Source organism: Primulina eburnea, chromosome 1 (assembly GCF_022965805.1).
Source record: "Primulina eburnea isolate SZY01 chromosome 1, ASM2296580v1, whole genome shotgun sequence".
Taxonomy (NCBI): Eukaryota; Viridiplantae; Streptophyta; class Magnoliopsida; order Lamiales; family Gesneriaceae; genus Primulina; species Primulina eburnea.
In genome coordinates this window covers 5,234,465-5,261,749 of record NC_133101.1, presented here as the reverse complement: position 1 = coordinate 5,261,749, position 27,285 = coordinate 5,234,465, and the positions used below count along the sequence as shown (strand labels likewise).

General features: G+C 35.0%; 2 protein-coding genes across 2 annotated transcripts; one reads left to right on the top strand and one right to left on the bottom strand.

Annotated features, from left to right (window-relative positions):
• The first annotated feature begins 1,824 nt into the window (after nt 1-1,824).
• LOC140823715 (ABC transporter G family member 24-like) lies at nt 1,825-10,603 on the top strand. Its single transcript, XM_073185188.1, has 15 exons — nt 1,825-2,214; nt 2,369-2,445; nt 5,329-5,604; nt 5,924-5,987; nt 6,070-6,216; nt 6,338-6,372; nt 6,551-6,624; nt 6,919-7,155; nt 7,240-7,838; nt 7,930-8,226; nt 8,517-9,002; nt 9,157-9,305; nt 9,443-9,732; nt 9,816-9,949; nt 10,084-10,603. Exons 1-15 carry the CDS (start codon nt 1,949-1,951, stop codon nt 10,238-10,240), a joined length of 3,288 nt encoding a protein of 1,095 aa, XP_073041289.1. The 5' UTR covers nt 1,825-1,948; the 3' UTR covers nt 10,241-10,603.
• Nucleotides 10,604-24,581: 13,978 nt separating this feature from the next.
• On the bottom strand, nt 24,582-24,941 carry LOC140823351 (S-protein homolog 8-like). The gene has a single exon (XM_073184679.1). The coding sequence runs from the start codon at nt 24,939-24,941 to the stop codon at nt 24,582-24,584; it is 360 nt and encodes a 119-aa protein (XP_073040780.1).
• Between the last annotated feature and the right edge of the window lie 2,344 nt (nt 24,942-27,285).

Below are 27,285 nucleotides of genomic sequence, written 5' to 3'. Positions count from 1 at the left end.
TTTATTTGGCTAGGCGGAGCCGTAAAAGAGTGACGTCAGATTTTAACTGATATTATTTTCTGTGCGGGAGAAATGATCGGCGGTAGAGAAAGAATAAAACTGACTTCTAAGAGATATGAGACAGTATCAGTTGATAGACACTTATCTCTCCGTACTCATTGACATAACTGCCTGACCTATTAGCACTCAAATATGCACACTCTGTGTTGTTCCGAGTATAAAAAAATAAAGTTGCGTATTGACTAACAGATATAGCTTTTGGGCTATTAATAAGCCTTTGATCAATTATATTAAAACAATTTAAATATTGTATTAAAAATAATAATGCAAAACAATTTTCTATGATATAGTATTTTTCTGAAAAGCCAAAACAATAATACCTAGCATTCAATCTCCGATCCATTTTTCCAAAAAACACACTCCAGAAACACCGAAAATAAAACCAAACTTTTCAAAAACAATAAATAAAAAATAAAACCAAAAAAATGATTATATATCTATTTTCCAAAAAAAAGAAATTGATTATATCTATTCATTTTTTCACAGCTTTTCAAAAATATATTATAATATTATGTTGTAATATAGAATTTACACCCTTCATCACTATCTACAAAGATATCAAATTAATTTAACTTTATAATTACAAAAAAATCTTATGTGACTTTAATTATCCTTGCGGAAAACAATTTCAAACACATTTTCATAAATTATTTTTCACAAATACTTTCTTTTAAATAAAATAAATAGAACCAAGTATTAACTCATAAATTTTATTTTCTATGTTATTTTACCGAGCCACGACTAAGACGAAGTCATCCTACAGAATACTTCTCAACGAAGCAATCAAAGGTTAGTTTTAAAAGATTAATAATGTCTTGTTATCAAGATCGGGCTAATTCAATTTTTTTGATAATAAGTATTAAAATAATACACACTTATATATATTTACTTTTAAAAATCAAGTGGATTGTATATTAATGAGTGTTTAGAATAAATAATCTGTTTATATTCTTTCTACGAAAATGATTTACTCAAATTTTTAACTGGTCTAATATCACAACCTCTTATCAAACATTTTAAACATCAAATTTAAATCGATATAGAATAAGACCATTACATAGTTTTTAAAAAATTCATTACGATTTCTTATTGGAAAATTATATTTGGTCATTTAACTCGCACGTTTCTCATTTTTTATTACGTTGTAGGTCATTAGTCAACTAATTTGCAAAATTTTCAATTATAGTTATTTTTCATGACAATGTTGACATTGCTCAGAAAAAATACGTGACATCCTAGAATACTAACGTGTCGTTTCCACGTCAATATTCTAGTGAAGAATGACTAAAATTGAAAAAAGAGAGAGTGTAAAACTAAGACTTTGGATTAATTGTTAACAGGAAAAAAATGGAAAACTTCCAAGTTACATTTCATGAACAATTTCTTACATTTAAGGAGAACAAAGTCTTAATTTTTCCAAAAATCATACATAAAATTCAGGTATTTTCTTACCTGATCATTTTTTTTGAAACTGTACTAGAAATACTTTTTGTGTGTGCTAAATATCACATTTTTATGTATTAATTTGTTTGTAAATATAATTAATTTTTAATACACCTTCGTCAACCTCTGTAATTAGCCATTTCTCTAACACGCTCTCGTTAATTTGAACATATAATTAATATTATCAAAATAGTCAAACACGAAAACTCAAATTACCAATTCATATCTTCCCTACGACGTGGTCAACCACCAATGCACACACAAACACAAAAAAATAAATAGATATATATATACAATAAGTTTTTATGGAAAACCCTACAATTCTTTAATCCTAGTTTCCTTATAATCTTCCTCTTGACACCAAGAACACACACCAACACACACACACAGACGCTGGGTTTCCAAAGAAACTTTCGTTATCTATGAGCTTCCAATCAAACAACACATGGGAAACATGAAGAAGTTGAGTATTTTACAATCTATGCAAGTTCTGATCATATGGAGCTTGATGCTGTGTTGTTCGGTGCGGTTCGTGCAGTGCCAACAAGTTTTCAATAATGACTTCAATGGGCATGTAAACAGCAGTCAACTGGAGGATCCGACGACCCTGAACCAGTTCACGGAATTCGTCTACGACCGGCTTTCCGGCGTGACGTCCGATCTGATACACAGTGAGATTGCTAAACAGGCCACGTTCTGTATCACAGACCCGTAAGATTATAATATTACATGAATTCAACTATATCCTTTGTTTTTACATTTTTTGTCAGCTGACCCGAAAATTGAGAAAGTGCGTGTTTATATATATATATATATATATATATATATATATATATATATAAATTTGCATTGTTTGTGATGACAGGCAAGATGATTGGAACAAATCTTTTAATTTCTCTAATAATTTGGATTTCTTGTCTCGGTGCATCCTCGCTACTAAAGGTATGCTTCATTTTTATTTTTATTTTTTTGGTTTAATAACGCATCAGTTATATATAGTCTTGGTTTTTTTTTTTAATCCATAAATACAGTCTTGTTTTTTCAAGAAAAAAAATCTTATTTTTTAAATAAATAACTTGAACTTTACATGTACTTAGAAATTATACCCAAATCGTGAGGATATAAATTAATTTTTGTCAAAAACTTGTGTGAGACGGTTTTACGGTTCGTATTTTGTGAGACATATATCTTATTTGGGTCTTCCATGAAAACGAATTACTTTTTATGCTAAGAGTAGCACTTTTTATTGTGAATATCGATAGGGTTGACCCGTCTCACATATAAAGATTCGCGAGACCGTATGACAAGAGCCATACTCTTAATTTTTTTGATATTAGGTGCCGTTTGATGTGTGAGTTAGGAGAATTGTAAGATGGAGAAATAGTTCAAATATGTAGATAATTAATATCGTATGATAAAATATATGTTAGTTTGATATGAGTATAAACTGTAAGATAAAAATTGTGTTTTCCATTATATACATATATGTGAATGTATGTATGCATAAGTAATTATATAAAATGGGACTTACCAAATTTAATTTTAGATAAGATATTTTTGTACTATTCTATTTTCCATTTAAAACTGAAATAAACTATTTAGACTAAACTTTAATTTTATCTGTTTGCATATATCTATACCAAATAGAAATGTTGAATTTTACGGGAATTGCAATCTTCATGCAAGACACCCAATTTATAAGAACGAATGCTTTAGTAATTATTTCGAAATAAAGAATTTAAATTCCCAAAAAATGTAATTTTATCACCAAAACAGTATTTATTGCATTTGAACAATTATTACTCAAGATTCTGCATTCATATTATTAGTATTAAGCGCTTATCACTAATCAAAAGTTAAAACTATTAGTCAAGGCACAATTTTATTTTTTTATATTTGTGACTATTGAGAGTGCACTTACTTGGATGCTAATGGATCGAACTGTTAGACACATGAGTCCGGGGAGGTGTCTATATTTGCCGATGTTGTATCATATCCCTTAGAGATCGGTCTTATCATTTTCATATTGTCGGTCTTGTCCCAAACAGAGACAATATTACCCGTGAAGATATGTAATCAATTTTTTTACGGTTTACCTAACCAACCAGATCAAGCGGCGCAACGTTAGTAGCTTGACACACGAGAACTTCTCAAGATGTCACATATCTCAGTGTCACTCTCACTCATGTACAATTGACTCAATATTCCTTCCAAAAAGTATAGGATATATTCATTGGGAGACTTGAACCCGTAAACTCTCTCCTACACCAATGGTTAGGATTGAAAGCTTACAACTAAGCAAAAAACTATAGTTGTTAATCAAAGTGCAACTTTATTTTCTTATACTCGTGTCAACATAGAGTGCACTTTTTTGAATACTAATAGGTTGGACTGTTAGATCCATGAGTTCGGAAAGGTGCGTGTCAATCTCCTGATATTGTCATATCTCTTAAATATCAGTTTTACTCTTTCTCTACCGCTAAATCTTCCCCAATAGAGGCATTACCAATTAAGATTTGACGTTACTCTTTTACGTCTCACATATCCAACTAGATCAAGTGGTACACTGTCTGCAGCTTAACGCACGAGAACTTCTCAAGAAGTCGCTCGTTTCATCATTATTCTCACTCATGCATATTTAATCCAATACATATTGTAATTTTTTTAATCATATTTTCTTTTAGAGACGTGATATTTACTCTTCATTTTCTATTATCTACGTTCCACTTTATATATAAAATATATATCAAACTTATTCATAAATAAAATAAAATAACAAAAAAATGAAATATAAATATATCTCTCTTTTCTTTATTTTAATTTTCGTGTTTCGACAAAGCATGTTAACAAATTGATTCATACTTTGTATTAAAGGAATTAATAAATTATAGAAGACTTTCTCTGTAATTTAAATTAATAAAACCTTGGGAAGTACAACTTCAACGCCTTGCCCAGAACAAAATTTATTTAATTTAGTTTTTATAGAGCAAACGATTCATTAGGATTTGCTCAGCTTGTATTCCGCCTTATTTTTAGTTTGACAAATTGACTTCATAGAAAATAGCACATGCTCTCGAGTTCTTATTTATTTTTGGTGTTTGATTAAGCTTACAAATTTATTTTTTCAAAATTGCTTATAACTAAAATCATAGAGAAGTGAATATGGCATTCACATACACCTAATATGACGTTGATACTGTGTTTCAGAAATCATATCCCTTATAAAAGAACCTATAGTCGCAGATTTTATTCATGAAAATATATTGACGAATAATGTAGTTCATACAATTGTTCATTTTTCTTCTTACTACCATCAGTGGTGGAGCCACATGAATATATACCCTGGCTAAAGCCCGAGTGGCCTAGTTTTTTAAAAATTTATATGTAAATTTTGGAATAATATGATATTAGCTCGGGTAGATAAATTTAAAATATAAAAGATTTTAGAGTTTAAATATATACCCCGGCTAAAGCCCGAGTGGCCTAGTTTTTTAAAAAATTTATATGTAAATTTTGGAATAATATGATATTAGCTCAAGTAGATAAATTTAAAATATAAAAGATTTTAGAGTTTAAAATTCTAGCACGGACAGAGCCACATTTCTGACTCCGCCACTGACTACTATTCATCTTTTGTGTTGATGTATTACGAGTTTCAATCATTATTAATAAATCTAACAATTGATTTATCTCAATATTATTATAGGTTTTGCTGTCAAAAAATATGTACGCTGATACTGTGTATAGATTTATGTGCAAATATCTGAATTCAGACATCCTTAAATTCGATATCAACTTTAACGTTGCTGATGATTGATGAAACAGGAGACTTGCCGCAGAGAATATGTACAGCAGCCGATCTCAGATTCTACTTCACTAATTTCATCGCAAGAGCAAATACTCCCACCACTTTCCTGAGGCCCAACAGGAACTGTAACGTCAGCTCCTGGGTTTCGGGCTGCGAGCCCGGATGGGCTTGTAGTGCGGGCCTGATTGAGCCCTTGGATTACAGAGAATCACGTGAAATACCGGCCCGAACCTCGGATTGCCAGCCATGTTGTGAGGGATTCTTCTGCCCCCAAGGCCTCACCTGCATGATCCGTAAGTCTTTGCCATGCTGCTTAGTTAGTTCATCAATGATGCTGAATTTTATCTTGTAATTTTTTAATCTTAGTTTCTGCTAGTTATTCTTCTCAATTAAGTGAGAAAATTTTCGAAAAAATTTAGAAAATCCTCTAGAATTATCTGAAAAATATGGACTTGCTAGAGAATCGAGTAGGAAACTAATCTTTTTTCTTGCATTAAGTTTCTTGGTTATGCTGGAGAATAAACAGGCCCGACTATTAATCCGATTTTATTGCTCTTCGTTTTTGTACCGACAAAGAACCTCTAATTTTGAGTGCTTTTGGCATTTGTGTAGCTTGTCCGTTGGGTTCATATTGCCCGCTAGCTACGTTCAATGGGAGCACCGGCTTATGTGACCCGTACGTAGTTATTTCAGGCTGGCTTCTTGGTTATCCTGTGTTCCACAGTTTGTGCATAATATTTACTGGTTGTTCTCTGCAGATATATGTACCAACTACCCCATGGAAAGCCGAATCACACTTGTGGAGGAGCTAATATTTGGGCAGATGTTAGCAGAGGTGGTTCTACGTTTTGTTCAGCTGGATCATATTGTCCAACGAATACAGAAGAAGTTCCTTGCAGCAGCGGGTATCGGTTTTTGCTCTGATTTATTTGATGGAGCCAATGTCTCGATTCTCTGTCTTGTACTTAAGTTTGTAAAAGTGTATGCCTGCTAAAAATTAATCTTTTTTTGGAATTTGATTCTCAGGCACTACTGCCGGATGGGCTCCAAATCTCAGACTGGTGAGTCCTTGATTAAATTTTGTACGATTGGTCTTGTAAATGAGTACGTTTTCTTGTCAAATGGAGGAAACTGTTCCTTTAGATTAGCAGCTTCAATTTGCATTTGATGTAGTGCATTTAATGACTCTAATTCATGGATCCTTGTACTTTGCTGACCATCTTATGTTATTGGTTGCAGGGTGCCTCTGGTTGACTCCATGTGGACCGAACTCAACAAAGCAGGACATAACTAAATATGGTCTAATGCTCATTGTAAGTTTTCCTACATATTTTAGTTCGTGAAGAATCTTTTACTCATAGATGCTTTATAATTCTTCCGGGAGTAATTCAGGCTTGTTAGTGATTTAAAGTGATCCATGTAACTAGAAAATACACGACTCGGTATTCAAAGATAAATAAAAATATTCCATCTGAGTATAAACTGTGACTTATCACCCCATCTGATCTTGACATAATTTGAAATCGTATAGCGGATTTATTCCCAGGCCTTGCTATATTTGATGGAACCATATCTGATTGATGAAGCACTATTCTTGTTTTTTGCAGATTGGTATTAGTGTTCTTCTATTTATCTTTTACAATTGTTACGGGCAAGTGATCACCATTAGTGAAAGGAGATATGCTAGATCAAGGGAAGTTGCTGTGAAAAGTGTCAAGGAAAGTGCCCAGGCACAGGCAAGATGGCTAGCTGCAAGGGATGCAATTAAGAAAAGAGCAATTGAGCTTCAATCTCAAGTATCCCGCACAATTTCTGGTAGAATCACAGGAGGACCTATTGAGAAGGTTAGAATAATGAACCGAACTAAAGGTGATACATATGGATATTTGCATTAGTCTGCGTAACCACATAAGTTTAGTGCCTTTCAGCGACGTGCTGCTACATCTGGAGAGAAGCAAACAGAAAGTGATAATCCTCCGATACAGGAAGTTGAAGAACATGTGGAGAGTTTTGAAGGTGTGCATCCAGAAACTGAGAACAAGGATAAGAAGAAAAAGGTGAAGGTCAAACACATTCGCACTGATACGCAAATATTCAAGTATGCATATTTGCAACTGGAGAAAGAGAAAGCTCAACAACAGCAGAACGTAAACCTTCTTGTGCCCATAAATATTTCAATGGCTATGAATAATGAGATCAGGAAAAGACCCAACATCGAGATTTCTTTCAGAGATCTTACAGTCACATTGAAACAAGGCAAGAAACATCTTTTGCGGTCCGTTACTGGGGAAATCAAGCCTTCTCGAATTACTGCTCTCATGGGGCCATCAGGGGCTGGAAAAACAACTTTACTCTCAGCTCTGGCTGGAAAAACCGTTGGTTGCTCAATAACCGGCTTAGTTCTTATAAATGGAAAGATGGAGTCAATACGCTCATATAAAAAGATAGTTGGTTTTGTGCCACAGGATGATGTTGTTCATGGAAATTTGACTGTGGAAGAGAATATATGGTTCAGTGCCAATTGCAGGTATGCCATGTCTTGTTCAAATCCTTGGTGTGGACATATAATTTTTAGTTCGAATTATTTCTAATAAGCATTTATTCCAAAATTATTGAAGACTGTCAGCAGATTTACCAAAAGCAGAGAAGGTACTCGTTATTGAAAGGGTGATCGAGTCCTTGGGACTGCAGCCAGTTAGGAACTCCCTTGTTGGCACTGTGGAGAAGCGAGGTATATCTGGAGGACAGAGAAAGCGAGTAAATGTGGGTCTGGAGCTGGTGATGGAACCTTCACTTTTATTCCTGGATGAACCAACATCTGGACTGGACAGCTCGTCTTCGCAGCTTCTACTTAGAGCGCTCAGGCGTGAAGCTCTCGAGGGAGTAAACATTTGCATGGTTGTGCACCAACCTAGGTAATATTAGTAATCTTGTTACAAAATTTGCTCATTGTTTTCTCAGTTCACATCAGTCATCATTAAGTGACTAACTGCTTCATATGAATGAAATATTCAGTATTAACATATAGACAACATGATTAGCCGAACATCTTGATTAGAAATAGCACAACCATCAATATAAATAATATAGAGGCATAAGAAAGTGCAGCCACTTTTAATTTTTCTGTATCAGGAGGTAATATGTTTTTCTCCAATGTGTTTAGTTCACGCTTGCTGTTAATCGAATCATCTATTTGGTTTTGCAGCTATTCCTTGTTCAGGATGTTTGATGATTTGATACTTCTAGCGAAGGGAGGTCTCACAGCCTATCATGGTCCAGTGGTGGAGGTTGAAGATTACTTTGCACAACTTGGTATTATCGTCCCTGAGCGTATTAATCCACCCGACTATTTTATAGATGTTTTGGAAGGGATGGCTAAACCGAGCACGAGCTCATGTGTGACTTATGAAGAGCTTCCTTTAAGATGGAAGCTCCATAAAGGGTATCCCGTACCTCTAGATATGCAAAATGACATTTCTCTGCAAATAATCCGCGATGATTCAATAGACCATGAAAATTATGCTGGTTCCAGTGCTGAGCAATTATCATTTTGTGGAGAATACTGGCAAAATTTACAATACAAACTGGAGGCGCGGTTTGAGGGGATATTGAATAACTTCTTGAAATCAAAGGACTTGTCCGGAAGGAGAACTCCCAGTATTCTCTTACAGTATAAACACTTCTTGGGAAGGTAAAATACTGAGTTGCATCCTTCTCATATGACTATTTTCTGTTTGCGAGATTCAAGAATTGATGTATCCACATGCAACTTGATCATGTTATGGGTCTATGTAACACCTAATCATGCAGTAATATTCTTCTCTTCAACATGTTTGCTGTCTCAGGATGGCTAAGCAGCGACTACGAGAGGCTAGAATCCAAGCAATAGACTTTCTTATTTTGTTGCTCGCTGGTGCTTGTTTGGGATTGATTGCCAAAGCAAGCGATCAAAGCTTTAACGCACCTGGTTATACTTACACCATCATTGCCACATGTAAGTTCGTTTTAATTGATCATTCATAGAGCTATAGACTGTACTCCTTTTTAGTAACTATGTGCATCAGATTTTCCTAGTTCTGAATTGACTTAAATAAGTTGTGGGATCTGAATCAATAATTTTCTTCCTTTAAGCTCTGCTCTGCAAAATCGCGGCCCTGAGAACGTTCGCCCTGGATAAGTTACAATACCGTAGGGAACGTGCTTCTGGGATTAGCAGCCTGGCTCATTTTATTGCTAAAGACACGGTTGACCATTTCAACACGCTGATTAAGCCATTGGTCTATCTTTCCATGTTTTATACCTTCAGCAATCCTAGATCTTCCTTCTTCGACAATTACATTGTCTTGCTCTGCCTCGTTTATTGTGTGACCGGTATCGCATATGTATTGGCAATCTTCCTTGAACCTGGTCCATCTCAGCTGGTGATCAAACAGTCCACTTTACCTTTTTTTTTTCTTTATTGTTCCAGATTTTAGACATTCTGAAATGGTTTCGCATTATGCAGTGTTCTGTGCTTCTACCTGTGGTCCTGACTCTTTTGTCAACTCAGCCGAAAACTGGAAAGTTAATGAAGATTTTGACAGAATTGTGCTATCCAAACTGGGCTTTAGAAGCCTTCATAATCTCAAACGCGAAAAAGTACGTTTGAATTCTTCCTTAGAACATAAGCATTTTATTTTCCATCCATCACTTATGCTGTCACTCAACATTGTTGCATAATTCTTGCGAAATAGACGCAGACAAAAATGATCCCATCACCTTTCCACTTGCAGTTATTATGGTGTATGGCTGATACAACGTTGTGGTGCACTTCTAAGAACCGGCTACAATCTTCACTATTGGAAATTATGTATATCCCTTCTCATTGGCGCTGGTGCAGCCTGTCGCGCTCTAGCTTTTTTCGGTATGATAACTTTACAGAAGAAATGAGATCAAAATTCATTCATTTAAAAAATTTCATATTTGTTCATCAGAAGAATAGACTTGTAAAAATTAGTTGCATAGGGGTGCTTGTTATAGTAGATTAGATTGAGTTCGGCTCACAAGTTTGCCACGAGGGTTCGTTAAAATATATAGCGTATCCACATGAAATTTACCAAAGATTTATATGTAATAGACATATGAATTTTGATAGCTTATATAAAAAAAATGTAGCATAGGACTAGATCACATGGATATATGTATTTTTTTTGTAGATTCAATACAAAAACATTCAATTCTTTTTATTTATTGAAGAAACTTATATACAGGAAATACTATGTATATAAATTATTTAGTAGCTTTGCATTTGTATCTTTTGTGCAATTACATTCCAATTTTGGCCATCATTATACTATAATCATTTGGAAACTTTTATTTTAATATTTATAGGTAAAAATTAAGGCATGTAACTATCTAGAAAATAGTAAATCATGATGATATAAATAATCGATAAGTTACAACAATTCTTGCCAATTATTAAAATTACTAAAGGTGTTACAAGTTAAGATTGGGGCAAGATGCAAAATCTATTGACTCTCAAATAATTCACGTCAATTTTCGTTTTACGAAAATGATTAATTTAAAATATTAAACGACATCAATGTATATCTCTTTTATTATCGTCTCAATAATCTGGCATGGACATGATATTATAAAAAACTAAAACGTAATTCCTATGATTTAGAGGATTCATATGATTTTAAACCTTAGTGAAATTACATTGATGCGATAATGTTTTTATGTTGATCTATTTAATCAAATTTCTCAATTTATTTATTCTAAGATGTGAATAAACTTATTTGTGTTCTTTCTTCTCATCTTATTAATTAATTTTGACTCTTTCAACACAAGAAACAAGAAATCTTAAAAAATTAATGACCAGTGATTTTGTATAGATATTTCAAATATTAAAAAATATTGCATGTAGATAAACACTTTATTATAATACCATGCAAAGAATTCTTATTGTAAAGAATTTAATACATAGTAGATTATCAATCATCCAATATTTAGTTACTTTCCATTATTATGTGTTATTACACTAATAAATCTTAAATACAATCAATCTTATCTTAAATACAATCAATCTTGCTATGATAATATTGATGGCCAAGTAATCACTTTCATCGCCTGGTGGGAAGGATAAGAATCTGAATAATATATGTCGTCGTCTCGTAAGACGTCCGATAAAATATGTCCTTGCAACGAGCAAATATACCTTTTTCTACTTTGAAAAGGTCGAACTCGGCCGCCTTCTTACCCCACCAGAGATGACAAAAAAACGCAGTGTAAGACCTGCGCAGAAGCCGAAGGTAAAATTCTGGCTTCTGTAGAGCTCGTCCCTGGAGAAAACATGGGCCAGTACCGAGTGCGACTTCAGGGGGAGGTCATTGGCAAGTAGAACGGTGAATTTTTTGGTGAGAAAACATTTTTCTTCGAACAATCCCATTGTTTTGAGAGATATAGATTGTTGGGTTCAATAATTGTTCTTGCTTAGCAGAACGATCGAACCGTGGTGTTTGAGCTGTTGTGCAGTTTAAAAAATTTGAGTTGCATAATTACTACCAGCTATAGCTTTTGGTAAAGCAGCAAGCGCTCGGTCCTACAATTGGTATCAGAGTCAAGGTCACGGGTTCGATTCTCGTTAATTGCAAGGAGTGCAATTATTGGGAGAGAGATTATTAAGTGCAATAATTGTCCCTAGAGCAACTGAACCGTGGTGCTTGAGCTGCTGTGTGGTTTAAAAAATTTGAGTTACACCATTACCATCAACTATAGCTTTTGGTAAAGCGATAAACGTTGGATCCTACGTGGAAGAACAAAAATGATGATAAATTGCAACAAGGAATTGATTTCGGTGTAATTCATGATGCTAGAGATATTGTGGTATCAGAATGTGTAAATTGTGGATGTAAAATGTAAAATATTGAGGATATATATAGTAATATAGAAAATGTTAATTGCTGTTTACACATTAATTATTCTTGGAATTCTCATCGGATTGCCCTCTTATGTTGTATGGTTAACTATCATTATTAATTTTTTTGTGAATTACATTTAAAAAAATCTCAAAGTAGCAAGTATATATATATCCTCGCAATCTTGTTGGAAAATTATTGTAATAGCTAAAATTATTTTATTTATTCATTCATTACAACAATTTTTTGTATCCTTGTTACTTCTTAACAATGTCAAATGTATATATATATATATATATATAGTAGAAAATTGCAATCTTATCAATGCCTTGTGCATAGTTAGTTATATCTGGGAATTTCTTGTACTTATAAATAGGTCATCCATGTAAACCTTTCATATATTATATTTACTTTGTTAGTTTTTCCTTTATTTTGTAACACAACAATAATTATTCAAGCTTTCTTCACTTTATTTTAAAATATATATGTGAAAATTGAGATTTGGTTTTCTAAAAAAAGTTGTACGTAGATAATGGTTATGTAAATAATGAGAAGTTATGTGGGGACCCGGACGCTATTCAAGTTCTTAATCATCATTGGGACTAATTAATCAATTATAAAACAGGGTCTAAATTTTTTTTTTAAAAATGCGGAATGTAGTGACATAAAACATATATACATCTCAGTATATAAATACAAATCCTGTATCACAAACATTTATTCAAACTAGAGTTTGATAACTACTATCAAGTCCAACCCTATCTCTAATCCAAGTCCGGTGCCTCCACTCTAATCATGATCTCTCTCTTCATCTCCTGAACCCTGAACCTGTCCCACCTGTTGTCAATTACACATACAGACAAGACAACACCCGGATAACTCCGGTGAGAATAAATCCCAGTATAAATCAACGAAACATGCAGATCATATAAACAAATATAAAGCATGTAATCAGGTAACAGCAATATGTATCCAATCTGAAACATAATTAATATCAAACTGTCAACAATACTAGTAGCTACACAATTCAGACTAGACTCAATCCTAGTCTAGGGATCCCGGTTCCAGACGTTGGCATTCCTATATCGACCAACAGTAATAGAAAAGACTCCAGTTCTATCCACGTCGATATGGTATCGATCACCAGTAATAGAAGAAGCTATGCTTCTATCCACATCGGTATAGTATCGATCACCAGTAATAGAAGAAACTCCAAATCTATCCACATCGATATAACATCGATCATCAGTAATAGAAGAAGTTATAATTTTATCCACATCGATACGGTACCGATCACCAGTAATAGAAAAAGCTACCCTTCTATCCACATCGATAGCCAAACATCCAGTGACAAACTTTGGCACCACCGCCAGTACACTATCTTATGACATCGTGCAATGTGCCCGTGGCGATCCCACCACTATCAGGCACTTCTTTCATAATATTACTCTTCTAATAACTGCAATCTATAACTCAAGAGAACAAGTATATCAATCAAATCAATGCAATATCAATTCAATAAAGTAAAGTATGTGATTTAGGAAACTCAAGTCTAAACTGACTCAAGTCGATCTCCAAATACCACATTGACTTATACCTTCTTTCGTCTGTTTCTGGCTCAGTCAAAGTCCTGAACTCACAGCCTGTCTGGCAATGACAATACCAATAATCTCATATCAATATACCATTCAAATCCATAATAATCTGATCAATCTGGATTTAATTCAAAATTGACGGCATAACTGTATAATCTCAGTATTCCCGTCAATACAGCATCACCAGATAACAGTTACAATCATCACTCATACCCCATACAATCCATAATTCACTCTAATTAAAATCTGTCCGATATCAGCTAATATATATCTGAAAATTCATAACAATTTCATAATCAAGTTGTTTCTCAATCTGACTTCGATTATACGATGTCTAACATATCAAGAACATCATATATGAATCCTATTCAATTCTGACAATAGCATAATTTCAAAACATGTTAAAACGTAGCAAAACTTACGTCAAGTTGCAGCCTACGTCGATAGGATTACAGTACTGAAGTCAGATTACGATTCGGACGGACGGATTATGAATTATTGTAACTTGAATCTCAAAGAACCAAACTTTCCCTCAAATCTCGATTTGTTACTGATTTTCGAAGGAAGGAATGTTATATATATCCGTGCATGCATATGGAGAGGTGGTATCAATTTTGCACAACACGTTGCACCGCGGGTGCGCTCCAGGAATTACCGTGGGTGCGGTGTGGTCTCTGTACCCGCACCGCGGGTGCGGTCTTGTTTTTACCGCGGGTGCGGTCACCCTACTGTAAAACTGTTAGAGTAGGTGCCCGTCGAGCCAAGTGTTGGCCGAGTGTTCACAATGAAACTCTATGTATAAGCAGTCTTTATTTTAATAATATTTGAAGTTATTATTTTGGCAAATCTTTATCTGTATACCCATGCTAGCTGCATAGATAAAGCCCTTGAATATACAAATAGTAGAAAGAATATGAGATGCTCATATGATGAGTATCATGAAACTCATATTTGTAATACTGTATATTCTAAACGGTTCCTAGTCGATTCAGCCGCCACTAAGAAGGATATAGGCCGCTCGAGTTAGAGACTAGTATCTGCGATGTGAGTACCATGTTTCATTGGTAGGGGACATTGTGATGTCCGAACATGCAGATAGGTGCTCCTTGTAGAGTGCACTGAACAACCCTCCATAAAAGGACTTTCCAAGTGGTTCTCACTTATCGAGTGGAAAAGTCCTGGTTTATGGTTGTACAGAATTAGTCCTTATGACCCGGGACAACATTGAGACTCTATGTGCTAGAATTACACTTTGACTTGTTTACCGACTCTCATGGGGTCATCAGGTGGCAAGGTTGGGTGTTCTGTCGAAACACATAGGAGTCGATGCATTGTAGTCGGGGATTCACCGCTTACCTTCGGGTATGGATATCCTATGTGTTATCATGTGTATGTAGGTTGAAATCTCTGGCCAGAGTATGGTTGTAATTATGAAAGGGGTTTCATAGATTACACCATTGATGCAACTACGACATGACACATAGTATCGATTCATTGACAACTCTCGATAAACCAATGGTTGTCGAATCGGTCGGGATATATGAGTTGAAGGGACCGTACTGTACGCTAACCATAATAGAATGGTTCTTGCAGGCACTATCATGTGATACCTAGGGAATCACGTAAGCGATGCTGCTAGGCGTTTAACGTGATTGGTTGGGTACTATCAGACTCGAGTTCTGCCCTTTTGTACTATCAAGGAGTTGATAAGTAAGAATGGAGCAATTGGGGTATGCTCGAATAAGGACATGTTTAGTCCGAATCACATGGAGATGTGAACCCACGGCTAGTTGTATCAATGAACCATTGAGGGCCACACAAGTACTAGCTTTGTAAATCCCGATGAGAAGTAAATTAGTTCAATGTGTTGAACGGCTTATAAAGGTGTTTATAAGCGTAAGTAAAATTTAGAAGTATGACTTCTATAAAGGAGAAAATAGTTCAAAGTGTTGAACGGCTTATAAATGTGTTTATAAGTGTAAGGAAAAATAGAAGTATGACTTCTATGAGAGAAATGTAAATTTTGATTTATGGAAGTGTTCCTAAATTAAAATTTGGCCAAGAGAATAATGCAATTGAAAATTGTGATTTTCATAAATATTATTATGGACTAAATAAATTAATTCAAGTGTTGAATTAATTAAATACTAGTGGACCTAGTAGAGTCAAAATAATTAAATTAATTCAAGTGTTGAATTAATTAAATTATATTGAGTCTTGTAGAGCTCAATTTAAATTAATTATTTAACTAGTGGGACTTGGGTAAATTCAAGTAATGTTTAATTAGTCTCAAATATGTTTGAGATAATTAAATTTAGTCCATGGTTTTTTATTTGATAAAAAACTATATAATATACATGCATGGGAGGTGAAGAGTTGGGGAATACTTTTGATTAAAATAATACATGGCATGCAACTTTTTTGGAACTACTTTTTGCACCCCCAAGACAACTCATTCTCCCCCATTCTCACATGGTGATGGCCGAAATCTATCTCTCACTTTCTCTCCAATTTTTCTCTCCATTTTTGTGTTCTTGAATTGTTTAAGAACACACACTTCTTTTTGAAAAATCCTCTTAATTTTCTAGTGCAAATTAAGAAGGGATTTACCTAGTTGGTGGTGGGCCTTATTTTGGAGAAAAGGGAGTTGGAGGCTTGTAGATCTTCAACCTTGAAGAGCTTTGTTGTTTACAACAAAGTTGGAGCCACAATCAACTTTTAAAGTTGATAGGTACATTTCTTTAACATCCTATGAATGGTGTTTTGTTTTTAGTAAATATTGCACAAGATTTTTGGGGGTGGCCGAAAATTTTTAATAAAAATTTCGATTTTATGCTTCCGTTGCGTTTCCGGCCACCGTAACCGGTCCGCTTTCAAAAACTTGCACACCCAACTGCTCATGCACCGCGGGTGCGGTACAACTTGAGGCGCGGGTGCGGTGTTGATTCGGCAACACATTCTGAACTGCAACATAAATTGCCGCACATTATTTTAACTCTTGTCTCCGTTGACCCTTTCATAATCACGTTAAATTATAACTCAATAATCATTAATTATAGTGATTAATTCTCGGGCATTACATTTCTCCTCCCCTAAGATACGATTTCGTCCTCGAAATCACAGGCAATCAATCACATCATTAAGAAGGAGTATATATACAGAAACTGTATCAGAAATTTACATCATTGAAACAATGCTGGGAATTCTTGTCTCATATCTGATTCAATCTCCCAAGTGGCTTCTTCAATGCCATGACGAGTCCATTGAACTTTCACAAGAGGAATCGTCTTTGTTCTGAGCTGTTTTTCTTTGCGATCGATAATCCGGATCGGTTTCTCGACATAACTCAATGTCTCATCCAGCTCGGTCTTGTCTGGCTGAATCACATGAGAATCATCTGGGAGATATTTCCGCAGCAAAGATACATGAAAGACGTCATGTATTCCAGATAATGAAGGCGGTAACGCAAGTCGATAGGCACGATCTTCTATCTTTTCAAGAATCTCATATGGACCGACGTATCGTGGAGACAACTTCCCTTTCTTGTCAAATCTGACAACACCCCTGAAAGGTGAGATCTTTAAGAATACTCGGTCTCCAGCCTCAAATACCAACGGTCGTCGTCTGATGTTGGCATATTTGGCTTGTCTGTCCTGTGCTGCCTTCATTTCTTCTGAATCAGTTTAACTTTCTCAGTCATATCTCTGATCATGTCAGGTCTAATCTCAGGAACTTCAGAGATATCATCCCAATACAGAGGGGATCGACATTTCTTTCCGTACAACGCTTCGAATGGTGCCATCTCAATACTCGTTTGATAGCTATTGTTGTACGAAAATTCACAAAGAGGCAATGCATCTTGCCAATTAGTGCTCAAATCCAGCACTACAGCTCTCAGCATATCTTCCAATATCTGAATCGTACGTTCTGACTGTCCGTCAGTTTGTGGATGATATGCGGTACTCAGATGTAACTTAGTACCAAGAGCTTGCTGCAGGCTCTGCCAGAAGTGCGATGTAAATCGAGGATCACGATCATAAACAATCGACTTCGGCACTCCGTGCAATCTAACCACTTCCTTGACATAAATATCAGCCATCTGGTCATATCTATATGTCAAATTGTATGGAATAAAACATGCAGATTTGGTCAATCGATCAATCACGACCCAAATCGCATCACAACCTCGGGAGGATCTCGGTAACTGTGTCACAAAATCCATGGAAATGTGATCCCATTTCCATTCAGGAATGGACAAACTTTGCAATAATCCTCCTGGTTTCTTCCTTTCAGCTTTCACCTATTGGCAATTCAGACACTTGGCTACAAAATTAGTCACATCAGATTTCATTTGTTTCCACCAATACCGTGTCTTTAAATCATTATACATTTTCCTGCCACCAGGATGAATGCTAAAGCAGCTGTTGTGCGCTTCTGCCAATATTCGTTGTCTCAACTCTGAAACATTCGGCACAACAATACGATTATTCACATACAAGATATTATCATGAACCTGATATTCCGATTGATGTCCAGCTCTGACCATTGCAATCGAATTCTGTACGTTCTGATCAATTTTTTGAGGTTCTTTAATTTTCAAAAGTAGCTCTGGTTCAGCTCGAATAGCACATAATCTCAGAGGCTGACGATCTGTCTCAAATACTAATTCAGACAAGCAGCAATCTTCAATCAAATTCGATACACCAATCGTCGATAAGGATAATGCACATACCTTTCGACTCAGTGCATCAGCCACTGCGTTGGACTTTCCGGGATAGTATTTGATTTCACAATCGAAGTCTTTCAATAAGTCCAGCCATCTTCGCTGTCTCATATTCAATTCAGATTGTGAAAACAGATATTTCAAGCTTTTATGATCAGAATAAATTTCGAATTTCTCACCGTACAGATAATGTCGCCATATCTTCAGTTCAAAGACTATGGCCGCCAATTCAAGATCATGAATTGGATATCGAGTTTTATGTTGTTTAAGCTGTCTTGAGGCATAAGCAATAACATGCCCTCGCTGCATCAAAACACAACCCAATCCTCGGTGAGATGCATCACAATAAACCACAAAGTCACCAGTACCTGAAGGAATCGTCAACACAGGCGCACTGGTCAATCTTTTCTTCAATTCAAGAAAACTGGTCTCACATTCCTCAGACCAAACAAATGGAGCATTTTTCTGAGTTAGCTGAGTAATTGGCTTGGCAATACTCGAAAAATCTTGGATAAAACGTCGGTAATATCCTGCCAAACCCATAAAACTGCGAATTTCTGGTACAGATGTCGGTCTCGGCCAAGAAATCACTGCCTCAACCTTGCTAGGATCAACTGATATCCCATCTCCGGATATAATGTGACCCAAGAATATCAATTGTTTCAACCAAAATTCGCATTTGGACAGTTTAGCATATAACTTTTCAGCCCTCAGAATTCGCAAAACAGTTCTCAGATGATCAGCATGCTCAATCATATTCTTTGAATAAATCAATATATCATCAATGAATATGATAACAAAATCATCCAAATATTTCTGATAGACGCGGTTCATCAATCCCATAAATACTGCCGGTGCATTCGTCAAATCAAAAGGCATGACAATAAACTCATAGTGTCCATACCTGGTTCTAAATGCAGTCTTTGAGATAACAGACTCTTTGACTCTCAATTGATGGTATCCGGATCTTAAATCAATCTTGGAATACACAGATGAACCCTGCAACTGATCAAACAGATCATCAATGCGTGGCAACAGATATTTATTCTTTAACGTTGCTTTATTCAGTTGCCGATGTCGATACAAAGTCTCATCGACCCGTCTTTCTTCCTCACGAACAGTACTGGAGCACCCCAAGGAGATACACTCGGTCTGATGTAACCCTTGGCCAATAAATCCTCCAACTGTTCTTTCAACTCTTTCAACTCGATAGGTACCATTCGGTAAGGAGCCCTCGATATCGGTACGGTACCTGGCATCAACTCGATACTAAAATCGATCTCTCTCATCGGAGGCAATCCAGGAATCTCATCTGGAAAGACATCCGCAAACTCGCACACCACGGGCAGATCTGCCAATGATGGGCTCGGTTTCAGTAAATCTACTGAATACACCAGGAATCCTTCCGCTCCTTTCTGCAATAATCGAGTCATATTCATTGCAGATATCAAAGGAATTCTAGATCGAGAACCCTTACCATCAAATTTCCACTCTTCAGCCATCTCCGGTCTGAAGCGTACAATCTTGTGGAAACAATCGACTGTAGCTCGGTACTTGGTTAACGTATCAATGCCAATAATACAATCAAAATCAGATATCCCAAGCACTATACAGTCTAATTCAATCTCACACCCATCATACTGCAGGATACAAGATTTAACAGATTTCACTGACATCAAACCTGTCCCTAACGGAGAAGAGACAGTTACTACCGCAGACAACGACTCAATAGGCAAAGAATGCATCAAAGCAAATCGCTCAGATATAAATGTATGGGATGCACCAGTATCAATCAATACATATGCAGGATAACCAGAAATAAAACAGTTACCTGCCACGACATCATCAGGTGCATCCTGTGCCTGCTCCTCAGTCAAGGCGAACATTCGGGCCTGCTGTCTCGGAGGCTGACCTGCTGTCTGGCTCCCTCATGGCCTCAGCTGTGACTGAGTAGGAGGTGCTGGTTGGAAGGAATGAACGGCAGAGGGTCGTCTCCCTGTCTGAGCCACTGATCCCGATGACTCAGCTGCCTGTGATCCCTGGGCACCGCGTTGTGGACACACTCGGGCAAAGTGTCCATGCTGTTTACAGATGCGGCAGTTGCCGAACACTCTTCGGCACTGCTCGGTGGAATGCTTCCCTCCACAAGTGCTACAGTAAGGTCCTGTATAACTTTGACCAAGACCAGTCTGTCTAGAGCCACTTGAACTGGATGATCCAATACTAGATTTCTTGAATTTCCTCCCCTTAGCTTTCAGGAAGTCTTTCTTCCCACTACCACTACCGCTCTCAAATCGAGAAGATGGTGGAGGCAGTTGTGAACTCGGTGCTAAAGGCACAAACGAAGCCTCTTTCTGTCTTATCAAACCGACTTCGGCTCCCTTAGCTCGGTTCAAAGCATCGGTGAAATTGTTTGGCCTCCAAGTGTTTACCAGGGTAAAAATTTCCGGATTTAGGCCATGTATAAATTGATCCGCAACAGCCTCATCACTTCCAGCCACATGGGGAGCAAACCGCAATAGCGTAGAGAACTTAGCCACATAATCCTCAATGTTTAACTGGCCCTGTCTCAAGTTTGCAAATTCGGCTCCCTTGTCCTTCCTATATGAAACTGGAAAGAACCGTAGATAAAATTCCGACTTAAACACATTCCAGGTAATGGCCGTACCTCGTTGTTCCAATGCCCGTCTCGTCGTGATCCACCAGTGTTTAGCAACGTCATGCAACTGGTGTCCTATCAGTTTCACCCTCTTTTCTTCAGTATATTCCAAAGATTCGAACAACGATTCAATGTCGTCCAACCAACTCTCACATTCAACGGAATTCTCTGTTCCCTTTAAAGTCGGTGGATGAAATGACTGAAACCTTTTCAACAGTTTCTCCATTGGAGTGGGTGTGACATCCATCAGAGGATTTGACGTACTTCCCTCTTCTGGTACACGTCGTGGAGGCATATCTGATAAGCAAAAGGGTTAACAATCCCAACAATAATCCTATCTCAATCCTCCTTGGATCATCTTACAGCTGATCCATTCCAATAATACACAATACTATATCAAAATCAGATAATTCAGGTAACACGTATTAAAACAAGAAAACATGCTAGCAATCAAAAGCAGGAAAGAAAACTCAATCTACCCCGCTCACTAGCTTCTATCTCAATCTAAAGGATCTATCGCTCTGATACCACCTGTTGTGGGGACCCGGACGCTAATCAAGTTCTTAACCATCATTGGGACTAATTAATCAATTATAAAACAGGGTCTAAATTTTTTTTTTAAAATGCGGAAAGTAGTGACATAAAACATATATACATCTCAGTATATAAATACAAATCCTGTATCACAAACATTTATTCAAACTAGGGTTTGATAACTACTATCAAGTCCAACCCTATCTCTAATCCAAGTCCGGTGGCTCCACTCTAATCATGATCTCTCTCTTCATCTCCTGGACCCTGAACCTGTCCCACCTGTTGTCAAGTACACATACAGACAAGACAACAGCCGGATAACTCCGGTGAGAATAAATCCCAGTATAAATCAACGAAACATGCAGATCATATAAACAAATATAAAGCATGTAATCAGGTAACATCAATATGTATCCAATCTGAAACATAATTAATATCAAACTGTCAACAATACTCGTAGCTACACAATTCAGACTAGACTCAATCCTAGTCTAGGGATCCCGGTTCCAGACGTTGGCATTCCTATATCGACCAACAGTAATAGAAAAGACTCCAGTTCTATCCACGTCGATATGATATCGATCACCAGTAATAGAAGAAGCTATGCTTCTATCCACATCGGTATAGTATCGATCACCAGTAATAGAAGAAACTCCAAATCTATCCACATCGATATAACATCGATCATCAGTAATAGAAGAAGTTATAATTCTATCCACATCGATACGGTACCGATCACCAGTAATAGAAAAAGCTACCCTTCTATCCACATCGATAGCCAAACATCCAGTGACAAACTTTGGCACCACCGCCAGTACACTATCTTATGCCATCGTGCAATGTGCCCGTGGCGATCCCACCACTATCAGGCACTTCTGTCATAAGATTACTCTTCTAATACCTGCAATCTATAACTCAAGAGAACAAGTATATCAATCAAATCAATGCAATATCAATGCAATAAAGTAAAGTATGTGATTTAGGGAAACTCAAGTCTAAACTGACTCAAGTCGATCTCCCAATACCACATTGACTTATATCTTCTTTCGTCTGTTTCTGGCTCAGTCAAAGTCCTGAACTCACAGCCTGTCTGGCAATGACAATACCAATAATCTCATGTCAATATACCATTCAAATCCATAATAATCTGATCAATCTGGATTTAATTCAAAATTGACGGCATAACTGTATAATCTCAGTATTCCCGTCAATACAGTATCACCAGATAACAGTTACAATCATCACTCATACCCCATACAATCCATAATTCACTCTAATTAAAATCTGTCCGATATCAGTTAATATATATCTGAAAATTCATAACAATTCCATAATCAAGTTGTTTCTCAATCTGACTTCGATTCTACGATGTCTAACATATCAAGAACATCATATATGAATCCTATTCAATTCTGACAATAGCATAATTTCAAAACATGTCAAAACGTAGCAAAACTTACGTCAAGTTGCAGCCTACGTCGATAGGATTACAGTACTGAAGTCAGATTACGATTCGGACGGACGGATTATGAATTATTGTAACTTGAATCTCAAAGAACCAAACTTTCCCTCAAATCTCGATTTGTTACTGATTTTCGAAGGAAGGAATGTTATATATATATATATATATATATATATATATATATATATATATATATATATATATATATATATATATATATATATATATATATATATCCGTGCATGCATATGGAGAGGTGGCATCAATTTTGCACAACACGTTGCACCGCGGGTGCGCTCCAGGAATTACCGCGGGTGCGGTGAGGTCTCTGTACCCGCACCGCGGGTGTGGTCTTGTTTTTACCGCGGGTGCGGTCACCCTACTGTAAAACTTGCACACCCAACTGCTCATGCACCGCGGGTGCGGTACAACTTGATGCGCGGGTGCGGTGTTGCTTCGGCAACACATTCTGAACTGCAACATAAATTGCCGCACATTATTTTAACTCTTGTCTCCGTTGACCCTTTCATAATCACGTTAAATTATAACTCAATAATCATTAATTATAGTGATTAATTCTCGGGCATTACAAGTTACAACAATACTTATCAAAGAGATAAAAACTGTGTCACAATTATATTTTTTATTCACAAAAACTTTTATAAAACGGTCGAAAAAAACATATTTCTATTCGACCCGATATATGAGAAATATTTTTTTTCATTTCAAATGTATTACTTTTTCATTGTAAATAGGAGTCTGATCTATCCGTTTCACAAATACAAATCCGTGATACCGTATAACAAGATACCTACTCATATTTTTTGGGGCATCTATTTCATCAAATTTCTCCATTTTTTACCATTCATTTATCCTACCTAATATGTACGTTACTAGATTTATTTGTGTCCCTTCTTTTAATCCTTAATTTTGACCGATTACATATATAATGATTGTTATTCTCACTCCAAAATTTGTTTCTTACACTCCACACTTTTATCATTATTATATTAATTTACAAATTAATTTTACTTGTTTAATTACTCATATATTTTATTAAACTAAAATGCCCATTCATAATTATACTAGCAATTGTATTTCCTATTTAATTTCTCAGATTTCTATAATACAACTTCCAATTATCTCTACCTTCGTTTTTCTTTCATTCACCGCAGAAAAAATATACATACCATTCAAGATTTAAAAAATTCTTGTTTACTGTAATTTCTTTTATATTTGTAAATTTTATGATAGAAGTACTATAATTTACTCATATAATAACAAAATATAAATTTTAAATTTCAATAAAACATCTTACACAACAATAATTATTCAAAGATTTCTTCACTTTTTGATCATTCATGCATAAAAATATTGAATATACATTTAATTATATGATCACCAAGTAATGACTTTATGTGGCGGCTGGTTTCGATAAGAAGGTGAATAGTATATGCCATCGCCTCGCACGAGCCAATAGCACTCATCCTCGCAACGAGCAAATACGTACTTCTCCGTTTTGAAAAGGTCGAACTGGGCATCCTTCTTGTCCCACCAGAGATGACAGAAGAACTCTGTTTTGAAACCCGCGCAGAAGCTGAAGGTGAAGTTCTGGAATCTGTTGAGTGTATGGTATCCGAGTTCGTCGTCCCCGGAGAAAACATGTGCCCGCATGGGTTTGGAATTCGGGGGGAGGCCATTGGCAAGTATGACTCTATATTTCTTGGTGAGAAAACATTTTTCTTCGAACAATCCCATTGTTTGGAGGGAGAAGAATAGAACACAAATGATCAGAAAATGAAACATGGAATTGGATTTGGTGAAACTCATGATACTATCGAATAATATTGTGGATGGAATTGTTGAATATCGAGGAATATATATATATATATATATATATATATATATATATATATATATATATATATATATATATATATATATATATATATATAGTTATATAAAATGTTAATTGCAGATTTGCCCTTGTGGGCTCTGGTTTATTATTTTCCCAAAATATTAACAATTTTCAAAAAATATATATCGATATATATATATATATATATATATATATATATATATATATATAGTTATATAAAATGTTAATTGCAGATTTGCCCTTGTGGGCTCTGGTTTATTATTTTCCCAAAATATTAACAATTTTCAAAAAATATATATCGATATATATATATATATATATATATATAGTTATATAAAATGTTAATTGCATATATATATACATATATATAGTTATATAAAATGTTAATTGCAGATTTGCCCTTGTGGGCTCTGGTTTATTATTTTCCCAAAATATTAACAATTTTCAAAAAATATATATCGAGGGAATAAAGTGGAAATAGATACTGTGTGATTATGCATATATGGCCGAATCATTTATTTAAGTAAAGCTAATTATATTGCAAAATCCAAGCAATAATCGAAATTTGTACTTTAACTAATCCGTGAATTAAGTAAATCGTAAGCGTAAAGACATATATATGATTTAATTTAGTGGACTGATTATAATCTAGCCCTTGATTCAAAATCATATCGATTATAAGAAAATATATACTATTACCAAATATTTAGTTATTATTTGAAAATATTCATTTAATAAAGGAAATACTATGTACGTATATCAATTATTTAATAGTTTTGCATTTGTACATGCATATATATATATATATATATATATATATATATATATATATATATTGTGTGTGTGTGTAAATTTAATACATAAACATTCAATTCTTTTATTTATGGAAGAAACTAATTAAGAGGAAATACTATGTATATCAATTTTTTTTTAATAGTTTTGCATTTTTATATTTTATGCAATTACATCCAAATTTTGGCCACAATTAATAGAATCGTTCGACCACTTTTATTTTAAGAATTATAGGTAAAAATTAAGGCATGTAACTATTTAGAAAATAGTAAATCATCATCATATAATTAATAGGAAACATGATTTTTAAGAAAAATTCTGACATTTGATATCAGAGTCATGATACATCTGTCTTGAAAATTTTGTTTTCATTTTCTGAAAATCCGATATCATGAAATTTTGAAAAATTTCTTTCTGAAATTTACGTAAGAAACTTGAAGATCGGATAAAATAACTTGCCTGAGAATTTTGTCGATGGCTGCGCTTCAAGTTCTACTTTTGAAATTGATAATTGTTTTCTAAAAATTTTTTGATAAGAGATTATCAAAAAAAATTGAGAGCAAGAAAAATTGCAGAAGACAATGAAATTAAAAGTCATCCATTTGATCAATAAATGTAATACATCACTTGCATACATTGAAATTATTAAAGTTGGCGGCCCCACTGATTAAATACAATTGCAGGCAATCGTGATTCTTTCGGTAATGTTTTATTTATTATTATTATTATCATTATTATTTTTAAAATAATAATGATAATAAATAATAATAATAAATAAATAAAAAAATACATAATTAATGTGTAACGTCCCGAAAAATTGAAGGTCCACGTGAACCACATTCATACAAATTATTAAATTTCTTTGGTATTTTATTAAATTCTTTTAAAGCATAAAATTCATGTTTATTTTATTAGTTTGTGTTTATTTATTTTTGTGCATTTTATGCATAATAGGATTTAATTCATGAAATTTTAAAAGTTCATGCACTATGATTTTTAAGTTGCATTTCGCGTTCGAACGAGGAACGGGGACCAGAGAATTTTAGGAAAATTATTTTAATTACATGATTTATTTTTATTAATTAATATAAGGTGTTTTTAAGTGTATTTTTCAAAAATAGGATTTATTGGATATTCTTACCAGCATGATTTTTTTATTTTTAACGGTACGCAAATTTTATCGAATCAAGAGACTTTTTAACGGTTTGGCTAATATTTTCAAAAAAAATTCAACACGAAATATTTTTCGGGAGTGTGTTTGGATTTAATGGACCTATTTTTAAGATTATTGGGCTTAAACTCTTTTAATTTAAAATAAAAACTAATTAATCTAATTGTTAATGATACATTAATAATTAAATAACCCTACATCTTTTAATTTACAATTCAACAACCGGCACACTTCCTTTTCAAGCCAACTATCACTGTTTC

What these genes read in the sequence shown, in the direction of transcription:
- LOC140823715 (XM_073185188.1), top strand. Translation starts at nt 1,949, where the DNA reads ATGGGAAACATGAAGAAGTTGAGTATTTTACAATCTATGCAAGTTCTG. An exon ending in GGGCTCCAAATCTCAGACTG is followed by an intron (nt 6,373 to 6,550) that starts GTGAGTCCTTGA and finishes TATTGGTTGCAG; the next exon opens with GGTGCCTCTGGTTGACTCCA. An exon ending in TATAAACACTTCTTGGGAAG is followed by an intron (nt 9,003 to 9,156) that starts GTAAAATACTGA and finishes TTGCTGTCTCAG; the next exon opens with GATGGCTAAGCAGCGACTAC.
- LOC140823351 (XM_073184679.1), bottom strand. Translation starts at nt 24,941, where the DNA reads ATGGGATTGTTCGAAGAAAAATGTTTTCTCACCAAGAAATATAGAGTC.